A 16175-nucleotide genomic window follows, 5' to 3' on the forward strand; every position below is an offset into this window, starting at 1 on the left:
AACATAGAAGTACTAGAAGGAAACATGAGATTTAAAAATAATACAAGAGGTGGGGGGGAATAAACCACATTTAAAAATTGTAAGGCAAAAAGAGACAAGTGGAATGAGGAAGTCCACAACAGTACAAGAGTTAATTTCCTTTTAGAACTCGTCAGTCAAGAAGACAGGGCTTATAGAAAAATAGGCAGAGGGTATATTTCTAGAGAAGCAAAAATAAAAGGCTCCTAAACATGAAGGGATGCATTCAAAACCATAGGGGAATGCAAATTAAGTTTGGTAAACACTTCCCAAGGATGTGGAGAAATTGGTCGTCCAAAAGTGCTGTGGTATCAGTTGACAAACCTCATATAGAGGTCAATTTGACCTGACAGTTGTGCTTTCGGGTATTTGTCCTGTGGATTTGGTTACAAACGTATTTGAAATGCTGTACATACAGGGATACTCTTTTCATCGATTGCCATAGCAGAGGTCATTGGGGTTCTGGCTAAATACATCTATGGAATCATCCTCCTGCCCTGAAATACTTCTGTGGAGAGTATGTGTGGTATCACATGCAGGTGTATAATATGTATTACACGAGAATGCAAAGAATATCTTTGGGAGGACGCATAAGCTGGAAATAGTTTGTCTCAGAAAAACTCAGGTTATTGGGGAATGGGGTGATACCCTTTGGCACCTTAGGAATTTTGTGCCATATGCCATTATTATTAGTCAAAATACTTTCTAAGATGAGGCAAAAAAAAACACCCCCATGAACAAGTGTGTTAACTAGAGAAGAACTCCCTCTTGACAAATACACATTCTCAGATCCTGCTTACTGAGGTGTCTTCACCACAATAAAGTTGAACTCTTTGAGGACAAGAACCTATATACCTGGGCGCTCAATAAATATTAATAGTTGATAAAACCCTCTATTCAAATTCCTCTCTGCCTTCCCTACCACAGAGTCATTGGGGTCCCATTTAGATCCTGAATCTAGACAGCGTACTCACTCAGAGGTAACTGTTCAGTGAGACCAGTCGGGCGGGAGCGGTTGGGAGTAAGTCTGCATCTAGTCCGGGATGGCTGGGGATGGTGAACTAACCTGGACGTATTTTCACTGAAGCCTAAATACGGGTTAAGTGAGGCGGTCGTTTTAAGAACTGGGGTGGTGGCCCCGCCCTTTTAAGGAGATCAGCTGAATCGGAGTCACATGACTGCAGTCGCTTCCGCCCTCCGAAGTTCGGGCCGCATGTGCGGCAGTGAGGAGCCCCGCCGGGGGCTCAGTGCCCCCGGCCCCACGCTCCTTCTGGGTCTGCTGCTGTCTGCCGCCCCGTCCGGCGTGCTGGGGGAGGAGACTCGCCAGGTGAGGGTCTACAGCAATAGATGTTTCAGGAAATGGGACCCTTGGAGGGTGGTTGGCATCTAGGGCAACCAAGTGGGGGTGGGGGTTGGTGTTCTTAAACCTGAGGGTGGGGCCAGCCATGGGTGATGGAGCAGGATTGTGGAGTAGGACGGGTGTGAGGGCTTCCTGTCCTCTGGTGAAATCTGGACCCGACTCAGACCTGAGGGACCCGGGTCCAGGCAAGTGTTGGATTTTTTTCCTCGTCTCAGACCTGTGCCCTCATCTCGCCACCAGGGTCAGGTCAGTTCTGGCTCTACCCACCTCACCCCCACCCCACTTCTGCCCCTTACACCAGGATTCCCTTAGGACCCACACCCATTCCTTTTACGTAGAACCCCAAGGTCCCAACCTTTCCCCATCACTCCCCAGCTTCCTCCCCTCCCTCCAAGCTCCTTTGCCCTTCCCAGATCTTGTTCTTAACCCCCCACTACTCCATGTTCCAGGTGTCTTTGGAAGTCAGCCCTGACTGGCCGGTACCCCACCTGCTTCATATCCGAGCAGTGGGTACCAACTCCACGCTGCACTACGTGTGGAGCAGCTTGGGGCCTCCAGCAGTGCTACTGGTGGCCACCAACACCCCCAACAGCACCCTGAGTATCGACTGGGTCCGCCTGCTCTCTTCTGAGCCTGATGGGGGCCTGATGGTGCTTCCCAAGGACAGCATCCAGTTTTCTTCTGCCCTTGTCTTTACCAGGGTGAGGAGGTTGGGGGAGGACGAAGGGGTAGGGCACAGAGAAGAGGGTTCATCCTAATTGGAGGAACTGAAGACTGGGGGTGGGCGAAGTACTCAGGGAGTGGAGCCCAGGCGTGGGGGGCCAGTGAAAGGGGATGGGGATTTGGAAGAAAGCTAGAGTCCCGCAAACCAGCCCCCTCCCCCCTCCCCTCCAAGCTGTTTGAATTTGACAGCACCAACACTTCGGACACAGCAGAGAAACCTCCAGGAAAACCGTATACCCCATATTCCTTGGCCAACTTCTCCTGGAGCAACATCACTGACTCACTGGATCCTGCCACCCTGAGTGCCACATTTCGAGGCCACCCCACTCATGACCCCACCAGGGCTTTTGCCAATGGTAGCCTAGCTCTCAGGGTAAGAGAGTGGGGAATCAGAAAAACTCAAATGGCTGGTTTCTGAGGGTGGGAGTTAATGGTTGGGGGGCGTCAAGCACAGGCAGGCCCCTGCTTCCCACCCTCCCACGCCTCCATCCTAGGTGCAGGCCTTCTCCAGAACCAGTCGGCCAGCCCAACCCCCTCGCCTCCTGCACACAGCAGACACCTGCCAGCTCGAGGTGGCCCTGGTTGGGGCCTCTCCCCGGGGAAACCGCTCCCTGTTTGGGCTGGAGGTAGCCACCGTGGGCCAGCGCCCCGACTGTCCCTCCGCGCAGAAGCGGTACTCCATCGATGATGAATACACACCTGCCATCTTCCAGGTCAGTCTTCCAGCTGAGAGACAGATGGGTGGGGAAAGTCGGGGGAGCCTGTTAGGACCTCAGAGAGTCATTCATATACCACTTAGCAACACTGTATTGGGCTCCTTTAAGTGTTGGGCACCATACTAATGAATTTGACCCAGTCCCTGCCCTCAGTGGAGAAGATACAACAGAAGAGGGTGCAGTGTGACTGGTACTCTGACAAGTGGGATCTCCAAGGGCCCAGGGACCCAGAGGAAGAGCTGAGTGCAGGCTTGCAGAGTGTCAGGGCTGGAAAAGGCCTCAGTGTTCAGCCAGCCCAACTCCTCTTTCTACAGAGAGATTGAAGCCCTGGTGCAAACAGCCTGTGAGTTCTAGAACCAGTCCTAGGCCTTGGGACTAGTGACAGGTGGAGGCTGGGAAAGGATGGGGAAACGGAAGGGAGGGGCACAGTGTGGGTCCTCTCACCCTGCCGGTTTGCCTTTCTCCCCAGATGGACCAGCTGTTATGGGGCCCCCTACCATCAGGCTTTGCACAGTGGCGACCAGTGGCTTTCTCCCAGAAGCAGGGGGGCCGGGACTCAGCCATGCACTGCCAAGCTTCCCCACTTTACCCCACCTTGGCCTGCCTTCTCCCCAAGTCACCCATCATCCAAGGCTTCTTTGGGTCTTGGAACAACTTCTGTGTCTTCAATCTGACATTTGGGGCTTCCACAGGCCCTGGCTACTGGGACCAACACTATCTCAGCTGGTGAGAGATGGCCTGGGCTAAGGGCTTGGGAGGTTGACGTGGCGGAGGAATGGGCCTCTCAGCCACCCCTCCTAAACCTGCTTTCCTCTTTCTTACTCTGCTTGCCCTAGGTCGATGGTCCTGGGTATGGGCAGCCCTCCAGTGGATGCCTTGTCCCCGTTAGTCCTAAGCATCATGGCGGTGGCTTTGGGGGGCCCAGGGCTCATGCTGCTGGCAGGAGGCCTGTTTCTCCTGCTGGGTCACAAGCGGCACTCAGAATACCAGCCTATAAATTGAGGCCCACTCTCCAGAGGGAAGGACATTACTGATCCCACCTTGCTGGTCTGAAGGTTTGAAGGTCAACGTTCCCAGCCAGTGGCTCCCTTCTCCCGTCTTGCTTTTCTACAGAAACTCAGAGACCACCCTCAACTTCCTGGGGACCCCCAGGTGAGGCTTCCTTCGTGCTCTGGAGAGTAACCAGGGACAGGGTGGTTGCTAGAGGGAGGGTCCTCTGGTTGCCTCCCTGCCCCTCTACCATCCCTTTCCCTTGAATGGGACTCACAAACCTAAATAAGAGGACTTCTGGCTCGTTGGCTGCCCTGGAGGGTATGAAATAGACTCATTTTTTTTCCCACAGGGCTTATCCTTCAGTGTGTAAGTTTTGTTGAGCTGGTTTGGGGCTGGTACCAGGGAATGGGAAGGCTAAGAGGTGGGCATGTGAAAGGAAAGGAGCGACACACAGCAGCAATTTACCGGAGAATTCCGCTTTATTAGGGAAAGGTGCTGGGTTATATAGGAAGGGGCATGGGGTGATTGTGGTGTCACTTCTACGGGGCTGGTGGCTATTGGCTAGGTGCTGGGATTAGGGGGGCAAGGGGTGATTGGGGTTCAGGTGGCGCCGGTGGGAACTGAGGACCCAGAAGAGAAGCAGGAATTTCGCCATCTTATGGGTGGGGGCCCTTCATTCCCCCCTTTCTCCTCTATGGGGTTGTGGACGTTGCTTTCTCTCTGACTGCTTCCTGCTGAACGGGGGCGGAGAAGGGAGTGAGGGCTTGAGGACTGGGAAGAAAGGGTTGATAGGACTCCCCACAGTAAGGACGAGTAGATGTGGGCTTCTTCAGGTTGGAAATCAGTGAAGGTTCCCTGTAACCATAGGTCGAGGACTTATTGATTCCAATGGTGCCAGGAGGATACGGGTGCCAGAAGCCAGGCGTCTGCGGCCATTGTTTCCAGGAACGGTTTCCAGGGAGAGAGGGGTCCATCTCAGCGTGTGGTGAGGAGGTTACGTGAGGGTGAGGGATCTTCTGTGGCTAAAAGCTGGTAGTTCCTGAGTAAAAGCTGGTTGAAAGTTTGATTAGAGATTTTACCGACCTGGGATTTGATAAACTTTACTATACAAGGTAAGAAGAGACAGGCGAGAAGAATGATTATTATAGGGCCTGCAATGGGCCACAGCCAGGTGAGGAAGGGGTTTGTTAGTATTGAAGAGAATGGGTTGGAATTGAAAGCAGAGTGGGGGCTGGAGGCAAGGTCGGTGAGTTTGGTAATGTCAGTTTCTACAATGCCGGATTCGTTGATGTAATAGCAGCACTCCTCCCGAAGGAAGACGCAGGTGCCGCCCTTCTCGGCTGTAAGCAGATCTAAGGCCCCCCGGTTTTGAAGGGTGACCTTAGCTAGCGAAGTGACCTGTCTTTGGAGAGAGGCCAGGGAATCGGCAGTGGATGTCAGGGCTCCCTCAAGTTTGGCATTGAGATCTCTAATTGCCCATAGAGAGTGACCCAAGGCTCCTCCCGAAAACACTGCCCCAATGGCTGAGGTGGTCAAAGAGATACCGACCATGATGGGAATGAAAGCAGCCCTTTTTGTGCACGAGGGCAAGGGAGGTTGGAGCTCAAGAAATTCTGCCATGCTGTAAAGTGTAAGCTGTGGGATTAGGGTGACGAGAATGCAGGGTATATTGGAGGTGGGAGGCAGTGAGTTGAAAAGACTGCCATTGCACCAAAAGAAGTGACCTGGTTGCGTAAAAGTCTTAGAGCTGGAGGTAGGGGTGTAGATAGACAGTGAAGTGCGCTGGAAAGGGGAGGGGTTGGGCCTACACAGTGGTGGATGGTGAGATTATCTGCGTATTCTGGTTCCCATAGGGGTATGTCTGCCAGGGGACGGAAGGGTTGTCCTTCTGCATGGAAGGAGTAGTTGGAAATATTAAGGGGCACGGCGGCCAGCAGTGGGTGCTGTAGTGATGCGCACAAGAAACAATTGGTGGTGTTGAGGGTGTGGTTGAGAAAGATGGTGGTGTCTTGAATGAGCTGTAACCAAGAGTAGGAGCGGGGGTAAGAAGATGAAGAGGCGCCATCAAGAGTTTGGACAATAACTTTTTCGGAATGTCCAATGTCTGATGCAACTTGAGAGATCTGGGAATGAGAGGGAATGTACTCTCCAGAGATATGAAGGGTACCGTGGGGGGTCAAGGACCCCCCCCCATAGTAAACTGAGGCTGTGACTTTCGTGGCCCATCGAGAGTTCCAGGGATCTGGGATTAATAAGGAGAATGAGCTGTTGGGATATTTTATGAAACGGTTGGAGGAGTAATACTGTGGGTACCAGGAGTTACCCATGTAGTGAATGGCGCAAGACCAGTAGGGACATCCCCGTAGGTGTCTGGCCATCGCCTGCAACAGGCTTGTCTTTGGTCATAGAGGAAGCAGAGGTAGGGAGAATAAAGGTAGCTGCTAGTGAACACTTCGGGGGAGGGAGGAAAGTGGAGGTATAAAGGCTCGGAGCAGCCTTTCAGAGGGCAGTCTGATGTGGCAATGAGGGCAGTAATTTTTGTTTGATGCTGTGTGTAAGTCTGTCTGACTTTGAATCACCGTACAAAGGAGGCTGGGGTGGCGGGGAAGACAATAGGAATGAGGAAAAAAGCGAGAGAGAGCGAGGGAGCAGTAAAGGAGGAAAAAGTCATGACTCGAGTATGGATGGCAAAGGGGGTGAACGGGATTTTGGAGGAAAGAGGACAGTAAGGTCAGGAGTCTGGAGGGAGGGAGAGTCTGTAAACTTTTGTAGGTTAAGAGATCTTTTAGGTGATGTGGGGACAGAATGGTAAGGGGCGCCCCGAATGTCAGTTTATGAGCTTCCTTCTGCAAGAGCTGTCCAGCGGCTAATGCCCGTAGGCAGGGGGCCCATCCCCGAACTGTGGGGTCTGATTGCTTGGAAATATAAGCTACTGGGGCAAAGGATGGGCCATAATGTTGGCCTAGGACTTCTAGAGCTTGACTGGACCTCTCATGAATGTATAATGAGAAGGGCTTCGACAGATCAGGAAGATGGAGAGCTGGGGCTTCCACAAGGGCTCCACGGAGCTTAACGAAGGAGTGTCGGGGTGAGGAGGATAATGGTTCTTCAGGGGGGCCTTTGCTGAGGTCGTATAGGGGTCTTGCCAACAGGGAGAAGTTAGGGATCCACACTCTAAAATACCCAGCCAGGCCTAGAAAGGAAAGGATTTCTGTCTTGGTTTTGGGAACAGGCAGGTCAGAGAGGAGCCGTTTTCTGTCTAAGGTAATGGACTTTTTTTTGTTGAGATAGAAGAAATCCGAGGTAAGTGACAGAGAAGAAGAGATTTGAGCTTTGACGGGATACCCGGTAACCTCTGGAAGCTAGAAGGTTAAGCAGGGAGGCAGTGTCAAGTTGAGACTGTTCCCACGAGGGACTGCAGAGTAGAAGATCGTCCACATATTGTAATAAGGTGGACTCGGAAGCCTTGTGGCAAAACTGTCCAAGTGAGTTGTTCAGAATGTCTTGTGTATGGGTCCGTCCAGGTGAAGGTGAAAAAATCTTGGGAGGAGGGGTCCAGAGGGATAGAAAAAAATGCGTCCTTGAGATCTAGGACTGAGAAGTGGGAGGCTGAGGCAGGGATCTGCGATAAAAGGGTGTATGGATTTGGGACTAAGGGATGGATAGGGACGATGGCCATGTTGATGAGGCGAAGGTCTTGGACGAGGCAGAAAGATCTATTGGTTTTTTTAACAGCTAATATGGGGGTGTTAAACAGGGAGTGAGTGGGTCTGAGGTAATTTTTGTTTAAAAGATCTTGAATGATGGGTTGGAGGCCTATGAGGGCTGAAGTGGTTAGGGGGTATTGGGCCTGACAGATATACTGAGAGGGGTCACGTAATTTGATAGAGGCAGGAGGACATAGAGCCACGGAGGGGCTTGTAATGTCCCAAACTTTGGGATTTACAGGGTATATGAGGGCGGGACTGGACTTTCATTGGGTAGAGGGGGGTCGTCGGCTATGAGGGCCATCAGAAGGGGAGTACTGGGGGCTGTGGGAGTGGATATAGTTATGGAAACATGGAGGAGAGAAAGGATGTCCCGTCCTAGTAAGGGGATGGGACACTGGGGCATAACCAGGAAGGAGTGGGAGAAAGGTATGGGATTGTCCTGGATTGTGCATAAAAGGGGGGGGGTTTAATGGGAAAATCTGTTTTCCTCCTACCCCGACTATAGGAGTAATGGCAGGCGTGGTAGGGCCCCAGTATTCCTGCAGGACCGAGAAGGTGGCTCCTGTGTCTAGGAGGAAGGAGGTGGGGCGACCGTCTACTATTAAAGTAACCCTGGGCTCCTGTTTGGTGATGGAAATGGTCGGGCGAGAAGCCCCCGGGCCCCGTCAATCTTCCTCTGCCAGCCCCACTACGGCGGGCCTAGGATGGGGGTTGTTCGTCCAGCCTCCCCTTCGGGTGGCTGGGCAGTCAGACCCCCAGTGGCCCTTTTTGTGGCATCTGGGGCATGGGGTGGTAGGAGATCTGGGGGAGGGGCACACCCTTGACCAATGTCCCTCTTGTCCGCACTTGAGACAAGCTCCGGGGGGGGGCTTGTCTGTAGAGGGGCGCCCAGGTTGTGGTTTTATCAGCTGGGCCAACATTTGGAAATTGGCCTGATCAGCCTTCTGTTTACGGCGTTCTTTCTCCTCCTCCGGTTATGGAAGACTTTAAAGGCCACTGTTAGGACCTCAGTCTGTGGGGTAGCAGGGCCCTGTTCTAACTTCTTGAGTTTAGCTGTAATGTCGGGGTAGCTTTGAGCCAGGAAGTATGTCATAAGGACACGTCTCCCGTCAGGCGTTTCCGGGTCCAGGCTGGTAACTGTAATAGGGCTTGAGTGGGTCTGTCTAGGAACTCGGAGGGAGCTTCTGAAAATTGACTCTTTACGAGCTGCCTTTTTCAGACCTGCTATTAAGCAGCAGGCGAAGATATCTCAAGAGCGGAGACACACGGCGGTGGGGGACTGGAGGGTTCTGGCTCAGTCTGTGGGGGAGAAACAGGTGATGGGGGCAAAGATGGGGGAGGCTCCTGGGACTTAGCTGGAGGGGGGCTGAAAGGCTCAGGCTTGATCTGCAGGGGGGTGAGGTGGGGGAGGAGATGGTGGGGGAGGAAGGGGGAGGGGCTGTGGTAGGAGAGGAGGGGGAGGGGAGTGGGCGGGAGGCTTCTGCGGGGGAGACGGCTCGCAGGCTGGGAGAACTTGGGGGGAGGCGGGGGGAGGAGGCGGAAAGCTTCGGTACAGGGAATCTCCTTCCAGTTTTTCAGGCGCTGGCAGTAGTTAAAGAGATCGCGAGTGATGTCAGGATCAAGAGCTCCCCCTGCCGGCCATTGGTTGTTATTGTCTAGGGGGCATGTCGGCCAATCTTGGGAGCAGTATTTGCGGAGAAGTTTTGGTTTTTTATCAGGCGTCAGGGAGAGGGTGGCTAGACGCTTGAGCAGGCATTCAAGAGGTGAGCTTCCAGGGAGGGATGAGGAGGCTCCCATGGCTAAAGGACAGAGAAGGAGACAAACAGGGGAAGACGAACGGAGACCCTCGGACTGGGAGCAGACGGCAAGGAGACAAAGGGCGTCCCCGATGATCCTGGGTGCTCTGCGGAAACTCGTATACGAGTCGGTTTCTTAGGAAGTGTGGTCATCACCCAGGCTTCTCTAGGAAGGCAGAGTGCCGGAGTCACGAGGAACCTAGTGCTAGGAGTTTTCGGCGGAAGGAACGGAAGGAGCGGGGGGCGGGGGGAAGGGAGCGTTCTCATCCGCAAAGGAGTCACCTCGTTTATGGCTGTTGGGGGAGGGGCCTGGGGGTCCGCCGCAGCCGTGAAGGCCTAAGGCGGGGAGGGTTCCCTCTTCGTCGGGGAAGAGCGGCCCACTCTGGGGGAAACCTTACCCAAAGGCCAGAGAGGAGTGGTGAGTGTGAGGAGCCAGCGCCGGAAAAAGAGGACGAGGGCAAGCTGCTGCTGGTGTCGGGGGGAAGATGGGGCCCAGTTGGGGTGTCCCGTCTCCCGGGTTTCGGCACCAATGAAAGGAGAGGAGTGACACACAGCAGCAATTCACCGGAGAATTCCGCTTTATTAGGGAAAGGTGCTGGGTTATATAGGAAGGGGCATGGGGTGATTGTGGTGTCACTTCTACGGGGCTGGTGGCTATTGGCTAGGTGCTGGGATTAGGGGGGCGAGGGGTGATTGGGGTTCAGGTGACGCCAGCGGGAACCGAGGACCCGGAAGAAAAGCAGGAATTTTGCCATCTTATGGGTGGGGGCCCTTCAGCATGGAAGGCAAGTTTCTTTCAAGGCCCCATTTCCTCACCAGGAATAGTTCTCTCCCTTGCCATGGGGCCAGGCTCCTGCCAGCCTCTCTCCATCATGTGCTGCTGGGAGGTATCCAGTGCCATCTGAGTCAGACAGGAAGGGACTCTTGAGACTGGGGGGCAAACATGAAGAAAGAGCCAAGAAGACTGGAAGTCGTTTATTGTTATACACATACTCACATTCACACATTCACACGGGGTTGGCATCAGCCACTGTGCCTTCCACCTGCCCCCCAGCACACACGCACACACCCTTCTTGGGAGGCAGGTTCCCTCTTCCTATGGGAGAGGCCCGACTACTGGGCAGTTCGGAGGTGGGAAATGACAGGAGCCTGAATGGGTTGGCAGGGAGGAGGCAGCATTGCTGGCTGGGGCAACTGGAATCGTTTTGGCAGAAGCTAAAGGGCCTATGAGGGCCCAGTCATACGGTCCTCAACCCAAAGCCCCAGGAAGGTTTTCGCCAAGTGTGGAAGTCCTTTCTGAGCTGATGCCCAGCCTTTAGGCAAGGGCAGTATTTCCAGTCTCCTTGAGGCCCTCTGCTTAGACAGCTGGCACAGAAATGGTCCTTTGGGGCTATGGCTCTACCGCTGCCTTACAGGAGGTTGATGAGAGGAGCAGTCTGGCCCTGCGCCCTCAGGGTCCTTAAGGGACCTGGCTGCCCATCTCTTCCCCTGCAAGAAAATGATCAAGTCCCTACCCCATGACTGTCCCATGCCTCCAAAGGTGAAGGGCAGAGCCAACTGGGGGAAGAGCAGGGGACAGTCCAGGCACTGATTGGATGGGCCAGTAGCAGGGCTTTCCCCACGAAGGCCCCAGGGCTCAGGGTAAGTGGGCGGAGCGGCTCAGCCCCAGGGGCGGGGCCTGTAGTCCGAGGCGGAGCGGGCGTGGTCGGGGTAGTCCAGGCGGCTCTCTGCAGTGAGCATGCGCTCAGGCTCCACCACGAACATGTAGTAGAGGTTCCACACCAGCATGGACAGCAGGGGCAGGAATGTTAGACCATAGCCGAAGCCTCGGAATGAGCGGCCCACGGCGAAGGTCAGCCAGTATATCAGCCTGAGGGGGTGGGGAAGGGTGGGCAAGAAAAGGTCAGCCTAGCAACACAGGCTGATGGTGGGGAGAACAGTGAGGCAGCCAGATGTGGGGTGGTGGGTACGCCTGGTTATTTCCCAAAACAGCCAGTGCCTCTGCATTTACTCTGTGCCAGGCATGGGCCTGATTACTTTAAGGCACTATTTAGACTTCCCCACATCTCTGTGATGTGAGTATATTATTCCTCTTTAAGATTTTAACTAAAAATTTTAGAGTAAGCAATATATGTTCACATGGTTCAAAATTCAAAGGTACCAATGAGTACAGTGAAATGTATTCCCTCCCTTTACTTTTCCCAGCCACGCTTTTCTTCCCTCACCTCCCTACCTTTACTCCTCTCCTGCCCCAGACATCCAACATTATTGTGCATTGAGTGATGTTTTACGTATATGTGAGAAAAAAGATTGTTTTCCATTTCCTTCCTCCTTTGAAGTTTGGTAGCACACCATCTAGACTGCCTGCACATTGACTTTTTTCCATTTAATGTATCTTGGAGATTATGTTATATAGTATATAAACAGCTTCCTCGTTCTTTTACAACTACAGTACATTCTGTTGTATTTATTTCTCCTTTTGCAGATGAAGAAACTAAGACTCCAGAGGGGTTAAGTAAGACTGGTCCAAGGTCACACATTGGGGAAATAGTAAAATTGTGACTTGAACCCAAGCCTGTTTGTTAGCTCCCTCTCCTGCCATTTTCGAGGGGCAGAGGGAAAAAAAGAGAGCAAGGAAGCCAGCTTCAAAAGGACTTGAAGCCCAGAGAGACGGATCAACCACACCAAATTTCCCCTTTTGGAAGATCCACTCAAAATACACACACCTCAGTGGAGGGGGGCAGCAGCTTCCTCTTAATATATGAAAGACTACTTATTACGAAATTGACGTGCCTTTACTTTTTTTGCCCATGAAATAGAGGAAAAAGTGCTGCTCTTCTACTGCCCAGGAGGCAGCCTGGAATAATAATAAAAGTTCACAGATAGTGAAGCCTTACCAAGTACCAGACTGTTAAAGCACACTACATGAATTAACTCATTCCATTCTCACAACAACTCCAATTTATAGATGATAAAACTAAAACTGAGGCCTAAGGACCCTGGATTCTAGTCCTGCCACTGCTGTTGACTGACCTGAGCAACTTGTCTCCCCCAGTCTGTTGTGATTTCCTCTCTGTCAAATGGGTAAGATGGACTAGACAGACGCTGAGTCTTCCTTTAGCTCCCTGATGGTTCTTACTGCTTAAGCCAACTTTCCGCTGAGATGAGCATTCCCAGAGTGGGGAATGGGAGGTTGAGTTACGTAAACAGAAAAATACTTATCTTGGGAATCATCTACTGAAAGAAAATGCAAGGCTGTGTGATGGTCAGGAGGCTGGTGGGACAGATGACTGATAGACACAATCAGAAGCAACAGGAAGACAGATCTTAGCTCAACAGGAAGACTGTTTTAACACTTAAATCTACCTGGAAGCCTATATCGAAAGTAACAAAAGGAAATGTATTAGAAAAAAAATGAAAAGACTGCATTTGGAGTAGAAATTCAAAGGTGCTTCTGGGTTAACAGTGTTCACATGAAAATATCCCTAAGGATTTCAGGTGATTTCTAAATGGAAGGAGAGTAATGAAACTGCCGTAAGAGCTAACGTGGCTTGACTGTATGAACAGAAGGACGATACTCTTGACCATGGTCTCCCAACCTCCATTGACACGCAGGAGAATTTCCTGCCCAGAAGGAAGGAGCAAGGACAATGAAGGGAGCAGAACCATTTGGCAAAGTGGACATGAGGAGCAGGGTGTTGGCGTGGGGAACTGAGACCTGTTGTCAAGTATCTGGATTTGACCTATGCAAGTGCAGAGGTCAGTCAGGTTAGCAGTTTTTAGTGCCATATAAAGAACTTTCTAAAACTTAACGACCTTTGAAAAATGAAACAGACTGCCTGATAAAGAATTGAGTGCTGGTCCCAGGGGTGTTCAGCTAGAGGCCAGTGGCCACCTGACCAGAGTGTCACACGAGTAGGTGTGGTGGGTGGGAGGTTGGTCTAGATGACACCTGGAAACCCTTCCAGTTCTAGGGTGGTATGTGTGTTTCTGAAATCAGCTTCCTCGGGGAAGACATACAGCTGATCACCTGCTACCAAGTGAGATAAGGTGCAAAGGAGAAAGTGGACCCACCTCTCCAGTGTGCACATTTGGGCTAATGCAGAATCCAAAAAGCTCCCTGGCCATGTCTCTCCAAACAAGATGCCTGGGTCCTTCTAGCACCATCACCTCCCCCATGCCCCACCCCAGCCCCAACTCACCGGGAGATGGCAAAGAGACCAGTGAGCAGAGGGAGCAGTTTGAGGGTCTCTTGGGGCAGGTAGGTGGACAGCACAGCCAGATTGAAGAAGTAGAGGATGAAGAGCTGGACTGACTGGGCCACATATCTCCGGTGGATCTCCACCTCCCGCCGTGGCTCCCCAAAGGGCCGTAGGGCAGAGAAGCACAACAGGCTCAGCCCGTACACCAGCAGCCCTGGGTGGGGATGGAGAACAGACAGGGTCAGATGGGAGCAGCAGGCAGGCATCCAGGGCAGGATTCGCAGTGCAGAGTTCATGGGCATGGGCAGAGGGGCTGAGGCGGTGCTGGGAGGAGGTGGGCCCACAGTGGAGCAGGCGGCAGGGTGTGGGAGGCCCTGAGGGGTCCCAGCAGAGTGAAGGGAAACTCCTGCTCCCCAAGACCGGTTCCCAGTTGCCCCCTTCCTTCTCACAGGGCCCAAACTTACCCAGTATGATGGGGAAGGTGGCAAAGACCCCGCAGCGCAGGGTGTACACGAGGCGGGAACTCATGGTAGGCAGCCGTGGGGCATCGAAGGGCAGGAAGGCATACGCTCCGTACAGCAGGCAGGGGAAGAGGATGAGGGCGGCTCCCACTGAGGCCACGGCCCTCAGCACCTCGCGGCCTCCGCAGCTCCCACAGCCCCCGCAGACGCGACTAGGCGGCTTCACCACTGCCTCGGCCCACTTGCACTCAGGGGGCTCAGGGTGGGTGGCCCGGGTGGGCAGGCAGATCCGGCGGCGCTGGCGCTCAGACCCGCCTGCTTCACAACGCACAGCCAGGTTCTCCTGTGGCCGCCGCTCAATGCACTGTAGGTCGATGGGCACGAAGGCCCGCATCGCTTTCTCAGGCAGCAGGTTGGCATCATCTTCAGGCAACTCTTCAAGCTTGGTGGGTGGCCCTGCCCTGAGGGGCTCGGGCTCAATGTCCCGCCATCCAGGGGGATCTGGGAATGGGGCACTGGGCTGGGGGCCAGTCCCCCAGGGCAAGGTGGCAGCCTCGCTTACTGTGCTGTCTAGACCATCCTCAGCCCCCTTTCCAGCTGTGGGAGACCCAGATGTAGACCCCACTCTGGGGGGCTCAGCTCCCGAGGACTCGGCCCCACCTTCCCCTTCTGGCTGCTGGCCATTGGCGACCAAGGCCGGGGGTGGGTTCTTCTTCAGGGCCTCTGGCCCCTTCACTTCCAGCAGGGCCAGGGTCTCAGGTTCTGTCATCCTGGGGCTTCAGTTCTGGGTCTGCTGTGAAGTCATGTCACCCTGGAGGAAGCAGAGGAAAGCTCTGTCAGAAGCTCCTGTCCTCGGACCCTTAGGACAGGGTGACAGAACTGGAACTCTCCAGGATAGCCACTTCTTGGCCTTTAGCCCCTTCCAGGACCCTAGGGAGAACACAGTATGGAGGAAGGTATTGAAACCTAGGGAGGCAGGAGAGAAGTGAGTAGCTGAAACGGAGGCACCCTTTCGACATGAAATGCCATCCAGCAGGAGAGGGTGAGTCAGGGGACACAGGCCACGGAAGCTGCGGCCTCAGCCAGCCCCCACCCACGCCTTCTACCCACCTCCGCCAAAACCCCTGGGGCCATGGCCACCCTAGTGCAGGAATGGGAGGAAAAGAAGGTATCTAGAACTTTACCAAGAGCTCCCTTCCCACTGTGGATCTCCTTGTGGGCAGAGGAACTGCCGCTTCACCTTCCAACCTCCCCTTCTCGCTGCAGATCCCTGCTTGGAACTCTTCTGGCAACTGATCCCAGGGATTTGCCAATAAATCCCAAAGAACTGGCTGTAGCAGTGCAACCTGGTCTTTTGTCTCCAATCTGGGTAGTTGGGCAGTTTCCAAACTTCTCACTAGACCGCCTCTTGCATCTCCGGAGTGCCTAGGTCTGTCCATTCTGACTTCTAGGTGTAATCATGGCTGTTTCCCATGCCTCTCCTCCTTCCCCTCCCTTCCGTCCTCCTTCACACTTCTGGATGGTGCTGGTTCCCTGCCCTCCACCTCCTCATGGGCCTCTACCCCTTGCCATTTGGACCCATGACACCCCCTTACTTTCCATCTGGAGATAGGTGGATGGTCCCCTGCGTCTGGGAAGGAGCTGCCCAGCTCCCTGCTGGCTCTGCAAGTATTCCTTTCAGTCTCCCTCCCTTTACCTGGCTTTCCAAACCTGTCTGACCAGAGCAGGTGGGGCCCAAATTAAAGGGGCAGGCCCCGCCCTGCTGAATCTGCCGACAGAAAAAGCATTAGAGGAGGATGTGTCATCCTTTCTGAAAATGGGGGGTGCAGTTGGGCACAGAGGTAAGTAAGTGTGTGTTCTAGACACATGGGATGTGTAGGAGCTCCCAGTTCAGGAAAGCAGAGACGGAAGAGTGGGTTTGTGTGCTTGGAGTGGGTTGGGATACCCAGAAAATCAAGGGAAATTTCTACCTTATTCAATATTCATTGAGCACCTGTTATTAGCTAGGCATTATTCTAGGCACAGACATAGGAGAGAACAAGATGACAGGTAAAGTCTCTACCCTTGAGGAGCTTGTTGTATTGGGGTAACAGATAATAAAGAAGCCTAGCAACTAAATCAGTTAGGATAATTTCAGTAGGGAAAAACCTCTTTGCCAAGGTGACATCTGAGCTGAGACTTGATAGGAAATCAGGA

The 16175-nt window shown here is 53.3% G+C and overlaps 2 protein-coding genes across 5 annotated transcripts; one reads left to right on the top strand and one right to left on the bottom strand.

Moving 5' to 3' along the window:
- Positions 1-1196: 1196 nt before the first annotated feature.
- On the top strand, positions 1197-13128 carry GLMP (glycosylated lysosomal membrane protein). Of its 3 annotated transcripts, XR_005032150.2 has the most exons (7): positions 1197-1345; positions 1828-2079; positions 2274-2474; positions 2596-2814; positions 3287-3543; positions 3654-3969; positions 11802-13128. XR_005032150.2 is itself a non-coding variant. In XM_036922525.2 (6 exons), exons 1-6 carry the CDS (start codon positions 1232-1234, stop codon positions 3817-3819), a joined length of 1209 nt encoding a protein of 402 aa, XP_036778420.2. In that variant the 5' UTR covers positions 1197-1231; the 3' UTR covers positions 3820-4158. The 3 variants fall into 3 exon arrangements, 2 of the variants coding, with proteins under 2 accessions (XP_036778420.2, XP_036778421.1); XM_036922525.2 differs by lacking the exon at positions 11802-13128 and having other exon boundaries at positions 3654-4158; XM_036922526.2 differs by lacking the exons at positions 3287-3543; positions 3654-3969; positions 11802-13128 and adding an exon at positions 2958-3192.
- Positions 10279-15704, bottom strand: TMEM79 (transmembrane protein 79). 2 transcript variants are annotated; one of them, XM_036922528.2, is made up of 4 exons: positions 15575-15704; positions 13983-14790; positions 13519-13732; positions 10279-11186 (listed from the first exon to the last, which is right to left on the bottom strand). In XM_036922528.2, exons 2-4 carry the CDS (start codon positions 14746-14748, stop codon positions 10976-10978), a joined length of 1191 nt encoding a protein of 396 aa, XP_036778423.2. In that variant the 5' UTR covers positions 14749-14790; positions 15575-15704; the 3' UTR covers positions 10279-10975. The 2 variants fall into 2 exon arrangements, with proteins under 2 accessions (XP_036778423.2, XP_057350991.1); XM_057495008.1 differs by lacking the exon at positions 15575-15704 and adding an exon at positions 15164-15461.
- Between the last annotated feature and the right edge of the window lie 471 nt (positions 15705-16175).

The sequence above is a fragment of the Manis pentadactyla genome, chromosome 19, assembly GCF_030020395.1.
Source record: "Manis pentadactyla isolate mManPen7 chromosome 19, mManPen7.hap1, whole genome shotgun sequence".
In the NCBI taxonomy this organism is placed as follows: Eukaryota; Metazoa; Chordata; class Mammalia; order Pholidota; family Manidae; genus Manis; species Manis pentadactyla.

Excerpts from the sequence above, each read along its gene's own strand:
- GLMP (XM_036922525.2), top strand. The coding sequence starts at position 1,232 with ATGTGCGGCAGTGAGGAGCCCCGCCGGGGGCTCAGTGCCCCCGGCCCC. Across the intron at positions 2,815-3,286 it reads ACACACCTGCCATCTTCCAG|ATGGACCAGCTGTTATGGGG; the intron begins GTCAGTCTTCCA and ends CTTTCTCCCCAG. Across the intron at positions 3,544-3,653 it reads GACCAACACTATCTCAGCTG|GTCGATGGTCCTGGGTATGG; the intron begins GTGAGAGATGGC and ends TGCTTGCCCTAG.
- TMEM79 (XM_036922528.2), bottom strand. The coding sequence starts at position 14,748 with ATGACAGAACCTGAGACCCTGGCCCTGCTGGAAGTGAAGGGGCCAGAG. Across the intron at positions 13,733-13,982 it reads CACCTTCCCCATCATACTGG|GGCTGCTGGTGTACGGGCTG; the intron begins GTAAGTTTGGGC and ends ATCCCCACCCAG. Across the intron at positions 11,187-13,518 it reads GGTCTCTTTGCCATCTCCCG|GCTGATATACTGGCTGACCT; the intron begins GTGAGTTGGGGC and ends CCACCCCCTCAG.